The sequence below is a fragment of the Eschrichtius robustus genome, chromosome 19 (genome assembly GCF_028021215.1).
Source record: "Eschrichtius robustus isolate mEscRob2 chromosome 19, mEscRob2.pri, whole genome shotgun sequence".
NCBI lineage: Eukaryota > Metazoa > Chordata > Mammalia > Artiodactyla > Eschrichtiidae > Eschrichtius > Eschrichtius robustus.
The window spans coordinates 64,199,927-64,217,842 of NC_090842.1; the positions used below are offsets into that span (position 1 = coordinate 64,199,927).

The 17,916-nt window shown below is 50.5% G+C and overlaps 2 protein-coding genes and 1 long non-coding RNA gene across 5 annotated transcripts; 1 reads left to right on the top strand and 2 right to left on the bottom strand.

The window, feature by feature from the left end:
* Nucleotides 1-764: 764 nt before the first annotated feature.
* On the bottom strand, nucleotides 765-8,325 carry LIM2 (lens intrinsic membrane protein 2). Its single transcript, XM_068527333.1, has 5 exons — nucleotides 8,016-8,325; nucleotides 4,295-4,444; nucleotides 3,034-3,168; nucleotides 2,689-2,792; nucleotides 765-1,015 (listed from the first exon to the last, which is right to left on the bottom strand). Exons 1-4 carry the CDS (start codon nucleotides 8,323-8,325, stop codon nucleotides 2,731-2,733), a joined length of 657 nt encoding a protein of 218 aa, XP_068383434.1. The 3' UTR covers nucleotides 765-1,015; nucleotides 2,689-2,730.
* Nucleotides 2,369-16,904, top strand: LOC137752623 (uncharacterized). Its single transcript, XR_011071238.1, has 8 exons — nucleotides 2,369-3,180; nucleotides 3,948-3,992; nucleotides 5,001-5,154; nucleotides 8,170-8,337; nucleotides 12,697-14,383; nucleotides 14,565-15,061; nucleotides 15,459-15,603; nucleotides 15,848-16,904. It is a non-coding gene; the product is annotated as an uncharacterized lncRNA (long non-coding RNA).
* Nucleotides 9,189-15,065, bottom strand: C19H19orf84 (chromosome 19 C19orf84 homolog). 3 transcript variants are annotated; one of them, XM_068527331.1, is made up of 3 exons: nucleotides 14,943-15,065; nucleotides 11,098-11,206; nucleotides 9,189-10,430 (listed from the first exon to the last, which is right to left on the bottom strand). In XM_068527331.1, the coding sequence occupies exons 2-3, from the start codon at nucleotides 11,130-11,132 to the stop codon at nucleotides 9,917-9,919; spliced, it is 549 nt and encodes a 182-aa protein (XP_068383432.1). In that variant the 5' UTR covers nucleotides 11,133-11,206; nucleotides 14,943-15,065; the 3' UTR covers nucleotides 9,189-9,916. The 3 variants fall into 3 exon arrangements, 2 of the variants coding, with proteins under 2 accessions (XP_068383432.1, XP_068383433.1); XM_068527332.1 differs by lacking the exon at nucleotides 14,943-15,065 and adding an exon at nucleotides 13,865-14,209; XR_011071237.1 differs by lacking the exon at nucleotides 14,943-15,065 and adding an exon at nucleotides 13,865-14,141 and having other exon boundaries at nucleotides 10,343-10,430; nucleotides 11,070-11,206.
* Nucleotides 16,905-17,916: the final 1,012 nt, after the last annotated feature.

The following is a 17,916-nucleotide window of genomic DNA, read 5'->3' on the forward strand; positions in this document are numbered from 1 at the left end:
TAGGCTGTAATAAATATTCTTATTATTGGAATTAGCCTCCCTAAATAGCCTTCTTTTTTTTTTAAAGGAATTCCTTTATTTTTATTTTTTATTTATTTATTCATTTATTTTTGGCTGCGTTGGGTCTTCGTTTCTGTGCAAGGGCTTTCTCTAGTTGCGGCAAGCGGGGGCCACTCTTCATCGCGGTGCGTGGGCCTCTCACTGTCGCGGCCTCTCTTGTTGCGGAGCACAAGACGCGCAGGCTCAGTAGTTGTGGCGCACGGGCCCAGTTGCTCCACGGCATGTGGGATCTTCCCAGACCAGGGCTCGAACCCGTGTCCCCTGCTTTGGCAGGCAGATTCTCAACCACTGTGCCACCAGGGAAGCCCAGTCTTATTATTTTTTGATAAGCTTTAGTAAATCTCATGGCAGTTGGCAGGAGTTTGTTGAATGAACTAATGAATGAGTGAATGAAGAGAAGATCTAGGTCATGAATGATGGATGAAGAGGCAGGTGCAAGACTAGGTGCAGATCAGAGTTCTGGTGCTTCTCCTTGGAAGGGTCCATCCAGGGAAGGGACAGGAGTTTGGGAGAGCCAACTGGAGATGGCGCGAGTGGGCAAGGAGGTTGTTTTTTCACAGTTGTTCTTTTTTTTTTTTGGCCGCGCTGGGCAGCATGTGGGATCTTAGTTCCCAGGCTGAATTCTCTCAGCGGCGTTTTGGAGGGCTCCAAGGAGCTCTGGTTGTCTCAGCACAGAAAGAATTCAGCGAGAGGCAAAGTGGTGAGATAAGAAGCGATTTATTAGATTATTAGAATAGGACACTTGTGAGGCTTACAAGCGGGTGGGCGAGTGGGTGCCTCCCCAAGAACTTAGTGGGCTACAGTTTTATAATCAAAGGAAAAGTGGGGAGGAGGAGAAGACCACCTTCTTCCTCATTCTTGAGTAGTCGTCATGCTTCCATCAGCAGCTCCGCCTCCAGGTTGGGCAGGGGAGTTTTTTCTGTCCCTACATGGTCAAGCCAGGACTGTCATGGCACTATGGAAAAATTATTTCAGGTCTCAGTACAATGAGGGTCTTTCACTTTGAAATGTCACCTTTCCATAAATTATTGTTTTTTATGTGTGCAGAGAGCATGTCATAGGGGTTATTAACTTACTGAGCTCACTGGACAGGATGTGGGTCTCAGGCCACCATTGTTTTATTGTTTGGGGCATGTCTCATGCTTCTGTTGCATGGTTTTGTTGCTAAGCAAGCCTGCCTGGTTTTGTGGTTAAGCAAACCTGCTTTCTTAAGTGATCATTAACTTACAGGGGTCTCCCATACTTCTTCTTTACTTACAATCCCCTAGTGTAAGTAAATCCCCTATTTAACTAATCCCCTATTTAATTACCTACTTTGTCCCTTTATTCTGTCCCTATCATGACCAGGGATAGAACCCATGCGCCCTGCATTGGGAATGTGGAGTCTTAACCACTGGACCACCAGGGAAGTTCCACAGATCTTTTCATTTATCGTATTATCCTACTGTGATATTATGTTTTATAATAAATATATATTGTTGGGTCTTTGTCCCCACTTCTGGCATAGAGGTCCTAAAACTCTTGGAATTTCCTAAGTTGTGAGAGCGAGGGGAACCAACCACATGATTAGAGGGTCAGAACTTGCAGTCACACCCCTTGACCTCCTGGGAGGGGAGAGAAGTTGGAGATTGAGTTCAACCACCAAAGGCCAATGATTTAATCAATCATAACTATGTAATGAAGTCTCCAGAAAAACCCAGAAGGAGAGGATTCAGAGAGCTTCCGGGCTGGTGAACACGTGCTTTTTGGGGGAGAGTGACTTACTTGGAGAGAGCACGGAAGCTCCGCACCTCTTCCCACTTACCTTGACCTGTGTATCTCTTCCATCTGGCTGTTTTGAGTTATATCCTTCTATAAAACACTGGTGAATCTAGTAAGTAAAATGTTTCCCTGAGTTCTGGGAGCTGCTCTAGCAAATTAATGGAACCCAAGGAGGGGGCTGTTGGGACCTCTAGTCTATTGCTGGTTGATCAGGAGCACAAGTGACAACCTGGGCTTGTGATTGGCATCTGAAGTGGGAGGCGGTCCTCTAGGGCTGTGTCTTTAACTTGTGTGATCTGACACTTTCTCTAGGGAGATCATGTCAGAATTGAGTTACTCGCTTGGTGGTGTGGGGAAAAAGCACACCCATCAGAATTGGACCTACACGTCGGTTTCCTAGCAGTTGAACCCAGGGACTTCCCTGACGGTCCAGTGGTTAGGACTCCACACTTCCACTGCAGGGGGCCCAGGTTCGATCCCTAGCGGGAGAACTAAGATCCCACACGTCGAGGGGTGCAGCCAAAAAAAAAAAAAAAAAAAAAGGTGAACCTAGTAGGGTGGGGACTGTGTAATTTATCTCTGTGCCCATCCCTACAGGAACTGAGCAGGCGGGTCTACTCTAATGCCACCACCCCTGCCCCATTCACCACACTTCACCCCTCTTTCTCTCCACGCGAACCCCTCAGGGACCACACGTCAGTAGTTTCCGTCAGTTTTATTAGACTCCAAAAAGTCTCTCTAATGGATATTCCATTTCTCTAACAAGCCCCCCTGGTGGCTGGGGCCTTGGGTCTCCTCAACTGCCTCCACCAGGCCCTAGGAACCAGGATTTCAGGCCTCTAGACCCTCCCCCTCCTCTTCAGTGACCTGACTTTGACGTCCAGATGAAGTCGGGGCACACGTTTGGGTTCAGCGGGGAGTGGACAGGCGCCGACATTCATTCATCCGGTAGGCACACATGTAGAAAATTCCTGCGCGAGAAGAGATCCCGGTTGACCCCGCCCAGCCCCCCATCAGCCCTCCCAGCCCCTGCTCCCAGCGCAAGACAAAGACACAGCATTCCCTTTCTCCCTGGTGTCCACAGGGCTTGGGGTCTGCCTTCTGGTTCAGTGCCGGGGGCACCTGTGTGTGACCCCCCCCCCATCATCTCACCCTCTTGAGTGCTGCCCGCAGTGCCACGGACACTGGCCCTCCCACCCCCAAACCCAGTACCTGCAAAGAAGGTCATGAGCAGGGCTACCCAGCCCAGGATGTAGGACCAGGAAAAGCGCCAGTCCCCGAAGCGGCGACCGAGGAAGGTGACAGTGACTCCAGTGTAAATGGCCAAGGCCAGCAGGACGAAAAAGGCTGGAGAGAGAGGTCGGTGGGCGGGGTGGGGTGGGGGGTGGGGGGGGCGGGGAATGGGGATGGGAGCGGGTTTGGAGATACGGGTGGGAATGAATAAATTGAGAAGGGGGTATGGGTGCAGGTAGGGATAAGGGTGAGGATGGGGGTTGAGTTGAAAGTGGGAGTAAAAATGAAAGAGGAGTAGGGTTAGGGTGGGAATGCTGTGGGGTTGTGCTGTGCCGTAAAGAATCTGACTGGTCTTTGTGTCTGGTTCCTGGGAGGGAAACTCTAAATCCTTGGACTTTTCTGAGTACCAGGAGTGTCTCTGTTGTTCTTGGATCACACCTGAGTTTATGCTGATGAGCAGAGATGACTCGGGGATAGGAGCTGGTCAGCAGAAAGACCAGCCGTGGGAATAGAGGGTTGGGGCTCTAGCCGCTTGGGACCAGTCCAGCCTCTGGGGAGGAAAGGGGAGCTGGAGATTGAGTTCAATCACATGGCCAGTGATTCATGCCCTTGTAATGAAACTCCAGTAGAAATGCTGGATGCTGGCGCTCACTGGAGCTCCCTGTTTGGTGAATGCGTGGATGAGCTGGGGGGGCGGGGGCAGGGGGGGCTGACGAGCCCTAATTCTGCAGGGAGCGTGCATGGAAACTCCATGTTCAGGACCCCTCTCCGGCTTCACGCCATTCATCTCTTTAGTTGGCTGGTCTTGAGTTGTACTCTTTAGAATAAAACTGTAAGTATTATGCCTTCCTGAGTTCTGTGAGTTATTCTAGCACATTTCTGAACCTGAGCAGGTCCTGGGAACCCCTGAATCTGTAGCCGATTGGTCAAAAGTACAGGTGAGCTGGGGACCCCACTTGCAGCTGAAGTAGGGGCAGTCTGGTTGGGAACCGTGCCTTTAAACCTGTGGGGTTTGATGGCAGCTCTGGTGGTTAGTGCCAGAATTGAATGGCAGTACACATAGCTGGTGTCAGAACTGACTGGCATTAGAAATAGTCCTGAAGTTGTCGTTGAAGGTGGAGGTGGGATTCGGGTGCGGGTGCAGTGGAGAGTGAGGAGCAGTGGGGAATGAACGTGGTGTTGGGGGCAGAGCTGGAGAGGGAGCTGGGAGAGGGGTAGGTGTAGGGGGTGATTCACTCACTGGAGGCGAAAAACACGATGCCTGCAGAGAAGGGCCGGGAGAAGCGGGTGAAAGTGGGCTGCTGAGCGAACGCCAGGATGCCCATGATGATGCCAGAGGTGGCACACAGGGAGGACAGGATCATGAAGGCCCGGGTGGCATTCCAGTATGCTGTGGGAGCACCTCACAGTCACTCCTGTGCCTTCCTTGCCCTCAGTGGGGAAGGCTGTTACCTCTGAGGGCAGGAATGCCTCACCCCTCTCAGTATTCCTGACCTAGCTCCTCCTTCACCTCTCTGAAAAAGCCTCCCTCTTCACCTGGCAGACTCCTATTCATCCTCCAAAGCCCAGCTCCCAGATCCCCTCCTCTGGGAAGCATCCCTTCACCCCTCAGGCACCATCCTCACTCCCTGCTCTGGGTTGAGACTCTCTTTGTCTGTTTCCTTTCTCCGGCCTGATTGCTCCCTGAGGACGGGGACCTGGTTGATTCTACACCACAGACACACCCAGCAGAGGTTTGATTTGCACAAGGGCCTGGAGAAGTGTTTGTTCAATGAATGAATGAGTGAATGAATGCCGATTTCCCATATCCTCCTGCTACTCACTCTCTATCCTCTCTCCCATGCTCCCTTTCCCTTCCTTCATACCACTTACCCATATTTGGAAATGTCCCATTTATTTATTTCTAACTTGTTTATGATGTCTATCTCTCTCCACCGAGTTCTCAGCTCTGTGAGGACAAGGGCCTGGCTTTCTCACTCACTGCTGCATCCCCAGCACCTAGTGCCTGGCACGTAATAGGTGTTCAAGAAACATGTGGAATGAATGGAGATGCCCTGGGACCACTCATCATGATCTCATCTTCCATTTGGCGACTGTCAAGTACGTGCCAGGCTCCCTTCCCATGTATGAGCCTATTTATTCTTTCCAAGAGCCCTATGCTGTAAGTAATATTTTCATGCCCATTTTTCAAGTGAAGGAATGGAGGCTCAGAGAGGTGAAGTGATTTGCCCAAGGTCCCATAATTAGCAGAGGGACTGAAGTTGAAAGCCAAGCTCCACGCCCTCAGTCTTAACTGCTTTGTTATTCTGTCTCTCGGAGTACCCAGGACAATTATCACCCCGGGCAGAACTGGGATCCTGCCACTGAAAAAGCCTTAGATCTTTGCAAAATGCAGTCTTTTGTCTTGTGAAAGTCTAGGGGAGAACAATTCCTGGATACTTCTCCACGGATGTTGTTATGGGTTGCTGGGTTGCAGTTGTGTCTCCCCTTTCAAGTTCATATGTTGAAGTTCTAACTGCTCCCCGCCTCCTCCCACTGCCTCGGAATATGACCTTATTTGGAAATAGGGTCTTTGCAGATGTAAGTAGTTAAGATGAGGTCATACCAGAGTAGAGTGGATTTCTAATCCAATATGATTGGTGTCCTCATAAAATGGGGAAATTTGGAGACAGACACACACCCAGGGGAACATCACGCAAAGATGAAGGCAGAGATGGGCTGGTGCATTTACAAGCCAAGGAATACCAAAGGTTGCCAGGCAACCACCAGAAGCTAAGAGAGAGGCAGGGAACAGATTCTTCCTCACAGCCCTCAGAAGGAACCAACCCTGCAGAGACCTTGATTTTGGACTTCTAGCCTCCAGATCTGTGAGGCAATAGATTTCTGTTAAGCCACCCAGTTTGTGGTACTTTGTTACGGCAGCCTTAGAAAATGAATACACATGCCTCTGGGTATTTAAAAGTCTGGAGGACTTATGGGGGATGTTATAGCCTATTTCTTTCCCATGGCTGGGCTAATGCAGGAGTGGAAAACACAAATGCCTCTGAGGCTTGGCTGCAGCTGTGAATAAAGGCAGGAGACGGCAGGCTGCATGGGGAACGTGTATGTCCCATGTACCAGCGATCAATTATCAGCTTCATCTTTAGATAAAACCTTCCCTATTCAAATCACAGTGTGGTTTCCGTCTCCTGAGGGGACCCTGACTGGTGTACCCCATTTGAAGGGGGCATTTGCTTCTCATACCCAGCGGACCATGGGCCTGGAAAAGACAGGCAAAACTGGATTATTCAAAAAGAGCTGCAAGTCCAGATTTTAATGTAAAATCTCCAGATTTTTTAAATACTGGTAATGACTTTGGAAACTTAAAAAATGCTATGCATACATGTCTTGGGTTGGGTTTGGCCTCTGGGAAGCAAGCTCAGGACTCCTGCTCTAATTTTGGTGATCGGATTACATCAGCTTTACAATGGATGAACAAATTAAACCTGCTGTTTGGACAAATACCCAAGAATCAATCGGGGTGAGGTATGTCCCTGAGGCTCTCAGTCTTGTGGTCATGGAGATGTCAAATGAACTTGAAGACCTCCATCCAGCTTTCCTCTCTCCCATCCCCAGCAGAGGGAACTCAGAGTGTCTGGTGGTATTCCCAGTCTGAAGCAGGAGAAGTGGTAGAAGTGTGACAAAGGAGACAGCCAGAAATGAAAAGGATGCACCAAGTCAGCCAGATGGGGCTCTGAAACTGGTAGCCCAGGGCAAACCTTTCCACTTCTCCCTGCCTCAATTTATCCCTCCAGCAAATGGGCAGGTTTGGTGAGATGGGGTAGGTGAAATCTGCCACTAGCCTGTCATATCACAGGGCTCAGTGAGGGTTGGGTCCTCCTCCCAACCCCACCCCCCGCCAAAAGAATTGACTTTTTGAGGTCAAGTATCATGTCTTAATTCATAGACACAACGGAACAGCCCTCTTAGTGTTGTTGGGACACCGAAGGGAGTTAATCCAGGCAAAGCGCTTAGAATAGCACGTAGGACACAGTAACAATACATGCCAGTTATTGTTATTATTATTATTACTACACTATTGTTGGATACAGATAATATAGAACATGTGATACACTATATATTATTAATATATTATATAATGTATATTGTATAATATATATTATGTAATATACTATACATCTCTATGCATCTCTCTTTCCATGTATATGCATGTATATACATCTGACCCTTGAACAGCACAGGTTTGAACTGTGCAGGTCCACTTACATGAGAATTTTTTTCAATAAATACATACAGTACTACACTATCCGTGGTTGGTTTAATCCCCAGATGCAGAACCACGGATACGGAACCACGGATACAGAGGGTCGACTACATGACTTGAGCATCCGGGGGCTTTGGTATTCATGGCGGGTCCTGGAACCAGTTCTCTGTGGATACTGAGGGACTGAGGGAAGACTGTACATATATACAAATATATATGCATATGGAAAGAGGCACATAGAGGTACAGAGTATATTATAATAATATGTATTATATAATATAGATTGCAGGAACCCTATACTGTAAGTACTATTTTTATCCCCATTTTTACAATATATAATGTAATATATACACGTATATATCTATATACACATATACATACACACACATATATACATATACACATATGTATTACATGGCTTGGCTCACAGCAAGTATTAAAAAGTATCTCATCCAGTATTAGCAAATTTAGGGTCCATATTGCTTCTGTATCCTCCTGGTACCTAACATAGTTCTCGACACCTAGTAGATATTTAGAAAATGCTCTTCTGATAACCCCAGCCCCAACTGCTATACCTGACCTCTATTTCATGCCAGGAAATGTCACCTCTCTACTTAACCTCTCAATCGGTACATCCTGTAATTGTACTAGAAAAAACTACTGAAATCCCAGTTCTGCCCCTTCCATGCTGAACGACCTTGGGCTGGATGCTTTCCCTCTCTGAGCCACAAGGTTCTCCATCTGCAAAACAGGTGGCCTTTCCACCGTAAGGTTCTGCCCTGAGGGAGGCTCTGATCCCAGGCACAACCCAGACCCCGCCCCGGAGCCTCACCAATGCTCTCCGTCTGCAGGTAGCACTTGCTGCCCAGGCAATATCGCCACAGGCCCTGGTGGGCGAAGGCCCCCGACAGCCGGTACTGCATCCAGTGGTCTGTCGCCGTGGCCACCACCAGGAGGATGGTCCCCACCCAGGCGCAGAAGAGGCCACCACCCATGAAGCTGTACATGGTGATCTGTGGGTAAGGGGAGAGATGGGGTCAGGAGCTGGATTCCCATGTCCTGGGGGAGGAGGGGCTGGGGGTGTAGATTCCTAGTCTGAGGGAGGAGAAGCTGGGGCCCTAGACTTCCAGATCCTAGGTGAGGAGGGAGCTGGGGGGCTGGGACATTAGGTCCCAATGAGAGGAAGGAACTGGGCACCCGGATCCCTGGGTCTGGGGGGCAGAGGGAGGGATCTGGACTCCTGAGTCTGGGGTAGGAGAGGCTGAGAACCTAGACCCTTGGGTCCCGGGGGGAGAAAGGGGCTGGGGGCCTAGACTTCCAGGTCCTAAGCCAGGAAGGGGCTGGCCACTGGGACACCAAGTCTTTGGGGGATGGAGGGGGCTGGGGGCCTGAACTCCCAGGTTCGAGGTGAGGAAGGGGCTAGGGCTAGGACCCCACCAAGTCCCTGCGAGAGAAAGGAGGCCTGGCCGCCTAGGTTTAGGGGGAGGAGGGGCCCATGGCTCCCACGCCTGGTCCCTACCTGAGGGGCAGAGCCTGCCCTGAACCCTCCGTCTGCCTCGGCCCCTCTGTGCAGACTGAGCCCAGTCAGGTCGCTGGCCTCTCTGCTCCCAGGGTCTCCCAAATCCCTTAAGCCTCCCCATACAATGGCCCCATGGCCCAGCAGCTTCCAGCAGGCAGAAGTGCAGTGGTGGCAGACGCCCCAGATGGAATTCGCTGAAGCAGGAATCCAGGCCCTCCCTCCCTGCAGCCCCTGGTCCCACCGGCCTCTCTCTGTGACCCTCCCAGCCACCCTAGCACCCTTTCACAGGCCTCGTTCCACGGCACCCTCGGGGTTAGCCCAAGCTGTGTAAGCACACACAGACACAAGACATAGGGACACTCAGCCGTTTATTGTTCAACCCGGCCCCCCTCCCCCACAGGCAGGAAATGGGGTAGGGCTGCAGGGGTCTGGATATGTTGGGCCAATGGGGTTCTTCGCAAGCGGGGTCACAGGGCATGTCACCTTTGGGGCTGGGACAGAAAGGAGGTTGAAGACGAGGCGGGGCTGGCCGGGGTTGAAGACGGGCTGGAGGCAGGAGAAATCAAGGATGAGGGTTGGCTGGCCTTTAGGCAGATGGGGATGGGGATGAGGGAGCTGGGAATGAGGATGGGTCAGGGCAGAGACGGAGAATGGAATGGGGGTGAACGGCTGGGGGATGTGGGCCTCAGTGTGGCCATGGGATGGGGCTGGCAGAGGCAGGTGGGAATGGCTTTGGGGTCAGGGCTGGGCCTGGCATGGCTGGAGGAGCCCTGGGCATCGAGAGTGAGGTGAGCGTTGTCGCTGTAGTTGGGCACAGTGTCAGGAATGGGAAGAGGCTTGGGTTTGGGCTTGAGGTTCGGGGCTGTCTCCCTGGCTTGGGATCCTATGTCAGGTCTGGGTTTCACCAGGCGACTCGCGGGACCCCCTGCTGAGGCTGTGGTTTGGGAGGAAGAGGGATGGGAGCAGGATGTTTCTTGGGTGTCTCTGGCAGGGCTGAGGCCACCCTGGGCTCCAGGAACACCCTCCTGGTGACCCTCCAGGGCGCCCTCCGGAGTCCAGGGTGCAGGGTCCTTGGGGCCCTAGTACTCGGCCTCCCAGTCCTCAGCAGGCGGCGTCTCCAGGGGCGGCTCCGGACCCTGGGTGTCCTTCTTCCCATCCTGGGCGGGTGGTGTTGGTGATGGCAGCGTCACCGGGGGGGTCCTGGGGCCAGCCCCAGGGCTCCCCACCCAGCCCCTCTCTGCCTGCTCAGCCCTCCCAAGTCCCCATTGCCGCTGGCCCTGACCCCGGCCTGGCCTGCGTCGGACATCCCAGCCCCCGCGTCCCCTGGGCGGCCTCTTGGCAGTGCCCGGCTGGGTGCAGCACGCATTGGGGGCGCAGGGGCAGGAGGGCAAGGACTGCTGAAGCGTGTAGGCTCCCATCAGGGCGCTGTGCAGGAGGTAGGAGAGGGCATCCAGACGGACGGGCACAGTGACAGAGGCCAGGGTCTCAGGGAGCCCCAGGTGGGCTGGATCTGGGGTGCCCAGGAGAGAAGGGAACAGGGCTGGGAAAGGTGCAGGCGGCCACGACTCAGTCCCCAGGGACGGCAGGTTGTTCCTAGAATGACAAAAGGACAGGTCAGTGGGTCTCCCCATCTGCATATACCTTCCCTACTGCAGCCTTTCTGCTTCCCGGCTTCTCCCAGGAGTCCATTTCTCCCCATCCTCAGGACTGAGCTGGCCTCTGACTTCCGGGCCCCTTTCTCTCTCTGTTTCTTCCCGTTTTCTTTACAGACAGACAGACAGACAGCTCTGCCAGAGCTTAGCATCCCACAGAACGCGGTTCCCATTCCAGGCTGCCTCCCTCGCGGTGTGTTTGGGCAAATCATTTTCCCATTCCGAACCTTACTTTTTCATACCAAGAGATAGCTTCTGGTGGTATCAAAGGTGCCTATTAAAGGGCTGGGTCTGGGAAGTGTTCAATAAATGTGGACAATTATTATTTCTCCAGCCCTACGGCTGTGTCTGGCATCTTCAATTCTCCTGGTTCCTTCTCGAAATTTCTCTGTTCCACAAATATATTTCTAGCTCTCTCCCTATTTCTAAGCATCTCGCTCAACTCTCTCTGTCACCAAGATCGTCGAAGATTCTGTTTCTGTGTGATGATACCCAAGACGTTTTTTTTTTTTTTCCTGATACTCTGGGTCTGTTCAACTCTCTGATTTTCTCTGTCCTCCCTCTTTCTGGGTCTTCGTACCCCGCGCGGGAAGTCTTGCGTCTCTCACCCCTCTGGCCCAGTCCCTTCCTTTTGCTGTTCCATCTTCACCAGGGTCTTTCAAGTCTTTTCTAGCACCTTCGCGTCGATTTCTCCAGGGCCCAGTGACGGGGAGGCGTCTGGAAGAAGATGGGTGGGACTTTGTCAGAAAGGGGGCGTGGTTTGCGGGGCGTGCAGAGCCGCAGGAAAGCGTGCACGGCTGAGTTCGCGGGGTTCCAGTCCGTCAACCCCACGTATCTCACGTCGCAGACCCCGCCTGCCGGAGACCCAGGAGCCGGGCGCCCGAGCCTCAGGTGTGCAGGCCCCCGGGCCCTCCGCCCTCAGACCCAGGAGTGCAGGCCCCCGGGCCCTCCGCCCTCAGACCCAGGAGTGCAGGCCCCCGGCCCCTCCTCCCTCAGACCCAGGATCCAGGCCCCCGGCCCCTCCCCACTCAGACCCAGGAGTCCCTAGCCCCCTCCTCTCTCTCCACCTGTATTCCTGGGCCGTGTCCTCAGGGGACCCGATGGTGTTCTTTAGGACTAAAGGGACATTTAGGGAAGTCTGGACATTGGGTTCTCCCGGGGGCAGAGGGGTTAGTAGATGGATTGGCGATCGTAGAGGCTGGATTTCACTCTCAGCTCCGTCTCTCACTTAACTTTGTGAGCTTGAGCCCTTCTAGTCTCTGTGCTTTTGAGAAACGGGACTAATATTACCTTCTCGGATCTCGTGAGGTTTAAAAGATGTATCACGTGTGTAAAGTAGTCAACACATGATCTGGACTACAATTAGTCTCAACCAGTGAGAGTTTCTTATTGTTATTGCAGGTGGTCGTGGTAGAATTTTATTGAGAAGCAATAGTCATTCTCATATCTATTTATTTAAGAAATATTATTCAGTGCCTGCTATATGCTACGCCCCAGGTTGGGCGCCGGGGATTTAGCCCGGGACAAAATACATGCACGCTAATGAAACTTTACATGTTGGGAGAGAAACACACAAGACACAGTATATTTCCTATATGCAGGAGGGCTGTGAAGGTGTAAAGACAGGACAAGTGATACAGAGGCACAGGGGGCAGAGGGTTATTTTATTTTATTTTTTATTTTTTGGCCACGCCACCGGGCATGTGGGATCTTAGTTCCCCGACCAGGGATGGAACCTGCATTCCCCTGCAGTGGAAGCTCAGAGTCTTAACCACTGGACTTCCAGGGAAGCCCCCCATGGGCTTATTTTAGATAAGATGGTTAGAGAAGGATACTGTGGGACAGAGCCAGCTGACCTGGGAGTTGATTATTCCCAGTGGAGGGACAAGCAGGTGCAAAGGTCCCTCAGGGTGAAACAAACATAGTGTTTGAGGGATTGGGAAGCAATAAGCTAGGAGGAGAGGGACAGGTCTATTTTAAATATATATATATATATTTAAAATTTTGGAATACCTTCATGTTTACAGAAAAGTTACAAAGATAACTTTGTAACTCACCCGATTCCCCTCTTGCTATCTTCTTACATTATCGTGGAACATTTGTCACAACTAAGAAACCAACATGACTCTTAAGACTTTTCACTAAACTCCAGACTTGATTTGGATTTTGCCAGTTTTTACACGAATGTCCTCTTTTTTCTGTTACAGAATCCAAGGCAGGATCCCACTGAGTCATCACATCCCCTCAGTCGCCTCTGTTCTGCAGCAGTTTCTCAGTCTTTCCGTGTTTTTCACAACTTTGACAGCTTTGAGGACTACTAGTCAGTTTCTTCTTTTAACAAACTAGAGGTCTATTTTAATGAATAATTCCAATTTATTTAGTCCTCATTTCACAGAGGTTCAAACTGTGCCTCAGAGAGGCTAAGTAAGTTACTCAAGGTCACAGAGCTAGTCAGTAGCATGACTGGGATTTGAACCCTGGCTCCAGAGTCTGTGATTCATGGAGACACAAGTAGGAGCCAGACTGTATAGTACCTTCCAGGCTGACTTTGGAATTTTTTTTTTTTTTTTAAATTCTGGAACATTGAGATGACTTTGAACATTTGTAAGCAGAAGTGTGACATAATTTATGTTTTAAGAAGAGCACTGTGCCTGCAGCTTGGAGAGTGGGTTGTGGTGGAACGCAAGAGTGGAAGCAGGAAGCCTAGGGAGAATGGTGCCATCCTCCAGGCATGGGTGGTGACGGCTCCAAGGAGGGTGGGGGTAGTGGGGATGGGAAGATGTGAATAGATTTAAGATGTATTTTGGAGGGAGAACCATCAGGATTTGCTGCAGGGCTGCTGGACGTGAGTGATGGGGAATCAAGGATGATGCAAAGTTCTCAACCTGAGCGGCGCCTTTGAATATGAATTTTCTTACAAGAACTTCACAACATCCCACTTTGAGGATGAGAAATCCGAGACTAGCTTTCGAGTTCTGTGCTGGTGACGCCGAGATGACGCAGAACCGCTACCTGCTCTCGAAGGGCTCTCAGTCTTGAGAGGTGGGGGACAGACACAGAGATGGACAGTAACATTCTGGGGTGATGGGAGCCGGGACTCAGGGAGGAACAGGACAGTGAGAGCCGGAAGCGGATTAAACGTTGCCTGGAGGCAAGGAGGTGGAGGGGGAGGTCGGGGGCCAGGAAAACATTGTTGCTCGCTTGCAAGGCGTGGGGGAGAAGGTCGGAGAGGTTTTTGGTTTTTTTGGTGGTTTTTTTTGTTTTGTTTTGTTTTAGAGGAGGTGGCCTTTGGGCTAGGTCTAGGGTGAATGGGTATTTGCTGTAGAAGAAACGGCGCGAGCAAAGGCTAGGTGGCTGGAATTTAAAGATTTTTACCAAGAAGGCTGGCTTTCCTTTCCTGGCGACTGTGATTAGCATGCAGGTCTCATCCATCCGGTTAGGAAGCTTATGTCGAACAGGGCTCCGAAATAAGGGTTCGAATCCTCGTTCCGCTTCTTACTAGCTCTTGACCTAAAGTAAGCTAAGTCTCTGTTTTTTAGCGACATAAAACTCAATTCCAGCGTAACGGCACTGCTTCTGGTTTTGTTCTGTTCCTGTCCCTCCTGTTTCTGCGGTCAGGGTCCGACCTCGCCACTTACCATGTACCTGGCCCTTTAAGGCCCTCCTCCCCGAGCTGGGAGAGCGGAGGCGTGTTCTTGCGCCTCTAAGGAAATGCCCTTTACCCAGCTTTCAAAATTGACAGGCAAGTTCTGAAAAGTGACCAATCAATTCCTGCGTCGGGAGGGAACGAAGATTCCGATTTGTTGGGGAACGCCGGCAGCAATAGGTTTGAGCTCCGCCCACTCCTTGTTACGTTGAACAGCGCGAGACGTAGTCCTCAGCTCTGATTGGCGGGTAAGCTCACGTTGCTTCCGCGTCTCCTCCCTCCGTCCGTCAAATCCGGGGGGAGGGGAGGGGAGGGGAGGGGAGGGGAGGGGAGGGGAGGGGAGGGGAGGGGAGGGGAGGGGAGGGCGGGGGGGGGCGGCGAGGGTCTTTCCGCGCCTTCTCCGGGCTGTAACTGACTATTTTGCCCCAGCCTTTAGCAGTGGCCCTCGTCTGCTCTCCGGCACGGTGGCGGCGTCCGCGTCCGGGGAGACCCAGCCTAGGCCTAGCGATGCTGAGCGAAGCTTGGAGGGGAGAGGGGTCCTCAGGCTGAGGGGAGTCCCATACAGGGGTCTTCTTGGCCCACTAGGGAGCCTCATTGCCCCTTACCAGTCTTAGGACCAGTCTCTTCCTTTCACTGCCCCCTACAGGACTCGGACTGTCAAAGTCCCAAGATTAGATCTTCAGGGCCTTCCCAGCCCACAGGGCTCACGGATTCCCTTAAGTCCCCATCCCACCCCCACCCCCACCCCCGCCTTCCGTCCCCGTGCAGGAGATCCCTGGGGGCCCTGCTCTCTCCCTTGAGCCTTACCCACTCGTTCAACTTCTCCAACTTAGGGGCCCTTCCAGTCTTGGGGTTTTTCCACTACCCCAGAAAATGGCCGGGATGCTTGGCAAGAAGTTACTGGCGTGAGAGATTCGTGGGCTGAGGTTTGTGCTGGAATGAGTGCCCGCCCCTAGGTTTATGTGGCTGTCATGAATGCTTTTTAGACTGCTTGGAAGCTGGGATTTGCTAGAAGTGTCTGCTCAAGTGGCTGTGGGAGTCTGGAGGTCGAAGGGCCCCAGAAAGGGAGATCACTTAGACACTTTCACTTGCATTAACTCATTTAAATTCTCATAATCTTTTAAAAAGTGCTCTGTTTGTTTTGCATTTGTATTATTTATCTTATAATACAGTAAAATTCACTCTTTTTGGTGTGCAGTTCCGAGTTTTGACAAATGCATAGAGCCATGTAACCATCACCACAAACAAGATCCAGCGTATTTTTATCATCCCCCCAGATTCTCTTGTGCTGCCTCTTTGTCATAACCTTTTTTTTTTCTAAAGGTTTTCACCAGTTCTTTATTGAAAATGCACCCAAAATTTCACATCAGAATCATACTATATGTTGGAGGAGTTTGTTGTATATAACTTATAATCATGCTTACTTGAAGTACTAGGTGAACTTTACCTTATACATTCCACATAAAAGGTTAGTTACTCCAAGTTCTCTTATTGTCTTTAGAAAGCCTTTTTAAAAACAATTTTATTGACATATAGTTGACTTACTGTGTTTAATTTCTGCTGTACAGCAAGTGACAGTTATACATATATAATATTCTTTTTCATATTCTTTTCCATATTTGTATATAACTGAATCACTGTGCTGTACACCTGAAACTAATATAACATTGTAAACCAACTATACTTCAATTTAAAAAAAATTTTTTTAAAAGGTGACTACCATCCAAAAAAAAAAAAAGAAGAAGCACAAGAGTCCAGGAAACCTCTTCAGACCCATCCACCCAAGTCCTCACATTTTTGCTCCACAACAGACCCAGTGTTCGGACACCTGCCACTCAGAGCGCCATCCAGGATTAGCCAGAGAAGAAGCTTCCACCAACAAGAGGCCACTGCTGTGGCCACTTAGGTCAAGAGTCACTTGTCCCCATACATGGTGTCCCTCCTCTAGGCCCCAGTACTCTGGGACACGGGGTGTGTCAGGGACAACTGGTCTCCCTCCCTTCTCCACGGAGTCCAGTCCCTGCTTAAAACCTCCACTGGATGGAGAGGGGAGGCGATGGGATTTAAACGGAGTTGGAGGTGAAGATTTAAGACCAGGCTGAGTTTTAATAATCAGAGCTGACTGGACAGTAACAGAAGGTCTGAGATACTGTTAGGAGATGAGAAAAAGAATTTTAACAGAGTACGATCGAGTCAGAAATCAGAAACGTAGACCTATTGTTTAGTTATACCTCCTGGCATTCACAGTCTCCAATTAACTGGCCATAGAGAGCATCTGGCAATGCGGAATCGCCAAGCTGAGTCTACTGGCTCCAAGCCCGTTGTCATTGTCGCTGTGTCTATGCATCCACACCTGCCTTTCCCCAAGAGGACTGGACAACACCACCCTCCTCCCCCAACCCCCCACTCCAAGTCCCAAGTCGTTATTGCAGAAGTCGGGACTTCAACACATGTATTTCAAAGTTACTGACCCCTGCCCCCCGGGCTTCCCTGGTGGCACAGTGGTTAAGAATCTGCCCGCCAATGCAGGGAACCTGGGTTCGAGCCCTGGTCCGGGAATATCCCACATGCCGCGGAGCAGCTAAGCCCATGCGCCACAACTACTAAAGCCCGTGCACCTAGAGCCCGTGCTCCGCAACAAGCGAAGCCACCGCAATGAGAAGTGTGCACCGCAAAGAAGAGTAGCCCCCGCTCGCCGCAACTAGAGAAAAGCCCACGCACAGCAACGAAGACCCAATGCAGCCAAAAATAAATAAAATAAATAAAAAAAAAAAAGTTACTGACCCCTGGTCAAACCTGTTGTCCTAGCAACATAATCTTGCAATTTCCCAGGTCAAACAAATTTTGAAGGGTCGCTCGGCAGGATTTGGGGGCAGAGGGAGGGAAACAGAGGCCCCTCCAGCATTCTGCCCCCTCTAAGTTTATTAAAAGGAATTCAGGACCTGCAGTGGCCATCCCTTTTAGGACCTGTCTGAGTTTGAATGTCACTTCTGCTGTTTTGTTGTGTTGAACCTGTCCCTCTCGAAGCCCCATCTATAAAATGAGGCAGTTGTACAAACTACCATGTATAAAATAAATAAGCTATAAGGTATGTTTTATAACGCAGCGAATAGAGCCAATATTTTACAATAACTATAAACAAGAGTATAACTTTTAAAATCTGTGAATCACTATGTTTACACCTGAAACATACAATATTGTATATCAACTATACCTCAATTTTTAAAACAAAATTTTAAAACATGAGGCAGTTGCATTGGTTGATCCTACTGCATGGGTCTGTAATTCAATTACTCTGGGTATACTGGCTTCTGGTGGCCAACTTCAGTGCTTGCAGCTAGTTCAGTTTTTTATTTTATTCAGTACACAGAGGCACTGGCACACTTAGGAGGCAAAACATGTCAGCGTGGGCCTCCTTACCATATCATCATATGCAGTAACTACCAAATCCGGGCTCCGGGGGTGACTATGGAGGAAAAACAGAGAGCGCTTAGGACACAGTGAGCACAGCTCTCTTGTTTGCTACCTTCTTCTCCAAAGCTATTTGCATCCCACCTGCAGACTGGAGCTCCATGGCTCAGCCAACTGGGCTAGTCAGCTAATACCTTCCACAAGCCGAGAAAATTTAAAACACTATAGTTGCCATTAAACAAATGTAAGATGATAACTTTCTCTATTCTGCCGAATCAAAGAAGGACACCCACCATACATAACTCATCATACTTGATACTCAGATCATCGTACTTCAAGTCTGGGTAACAGTTTACAGTTTATAAAGTGC

Coding starts and splice junctions, on each gene's coding strand:
- LIM2 (XM_068527333.1), bottom strand. CDS start 8,325: ATGTACAGCTTCATGGGTGGTGGCCTCTTCTGCGCCTGGGTGGGGACC. Junction 4,445..8,015: donor GGGAAAGCATCCAGCCCAAG/GTCGTTCAGCAT, acceptor GTGCTCCCACAG/CATACTGGAATGCCACCCGG. Junction 2,793..3,033: donor GCTCATGACCTTCTTTGCAG/GTACTGGGTTTG, acceptor CTTCTCGCGCAG/GAATTTTCTACATGTGTGCC.
- C19H19orf84 (XM_068527331.1), bottom strand. CDS start 11,132: ATGGAACAGCAAAAGGAAGGGACTGGGCCAGAGGG. Junction 10,431..11,097: donor GAAGGGACTGGGCCAGAGGG/GTGAGAGACGCA, acceptor TTGTCATTCTAG/GAACAACCTGCCGTCCCTGG.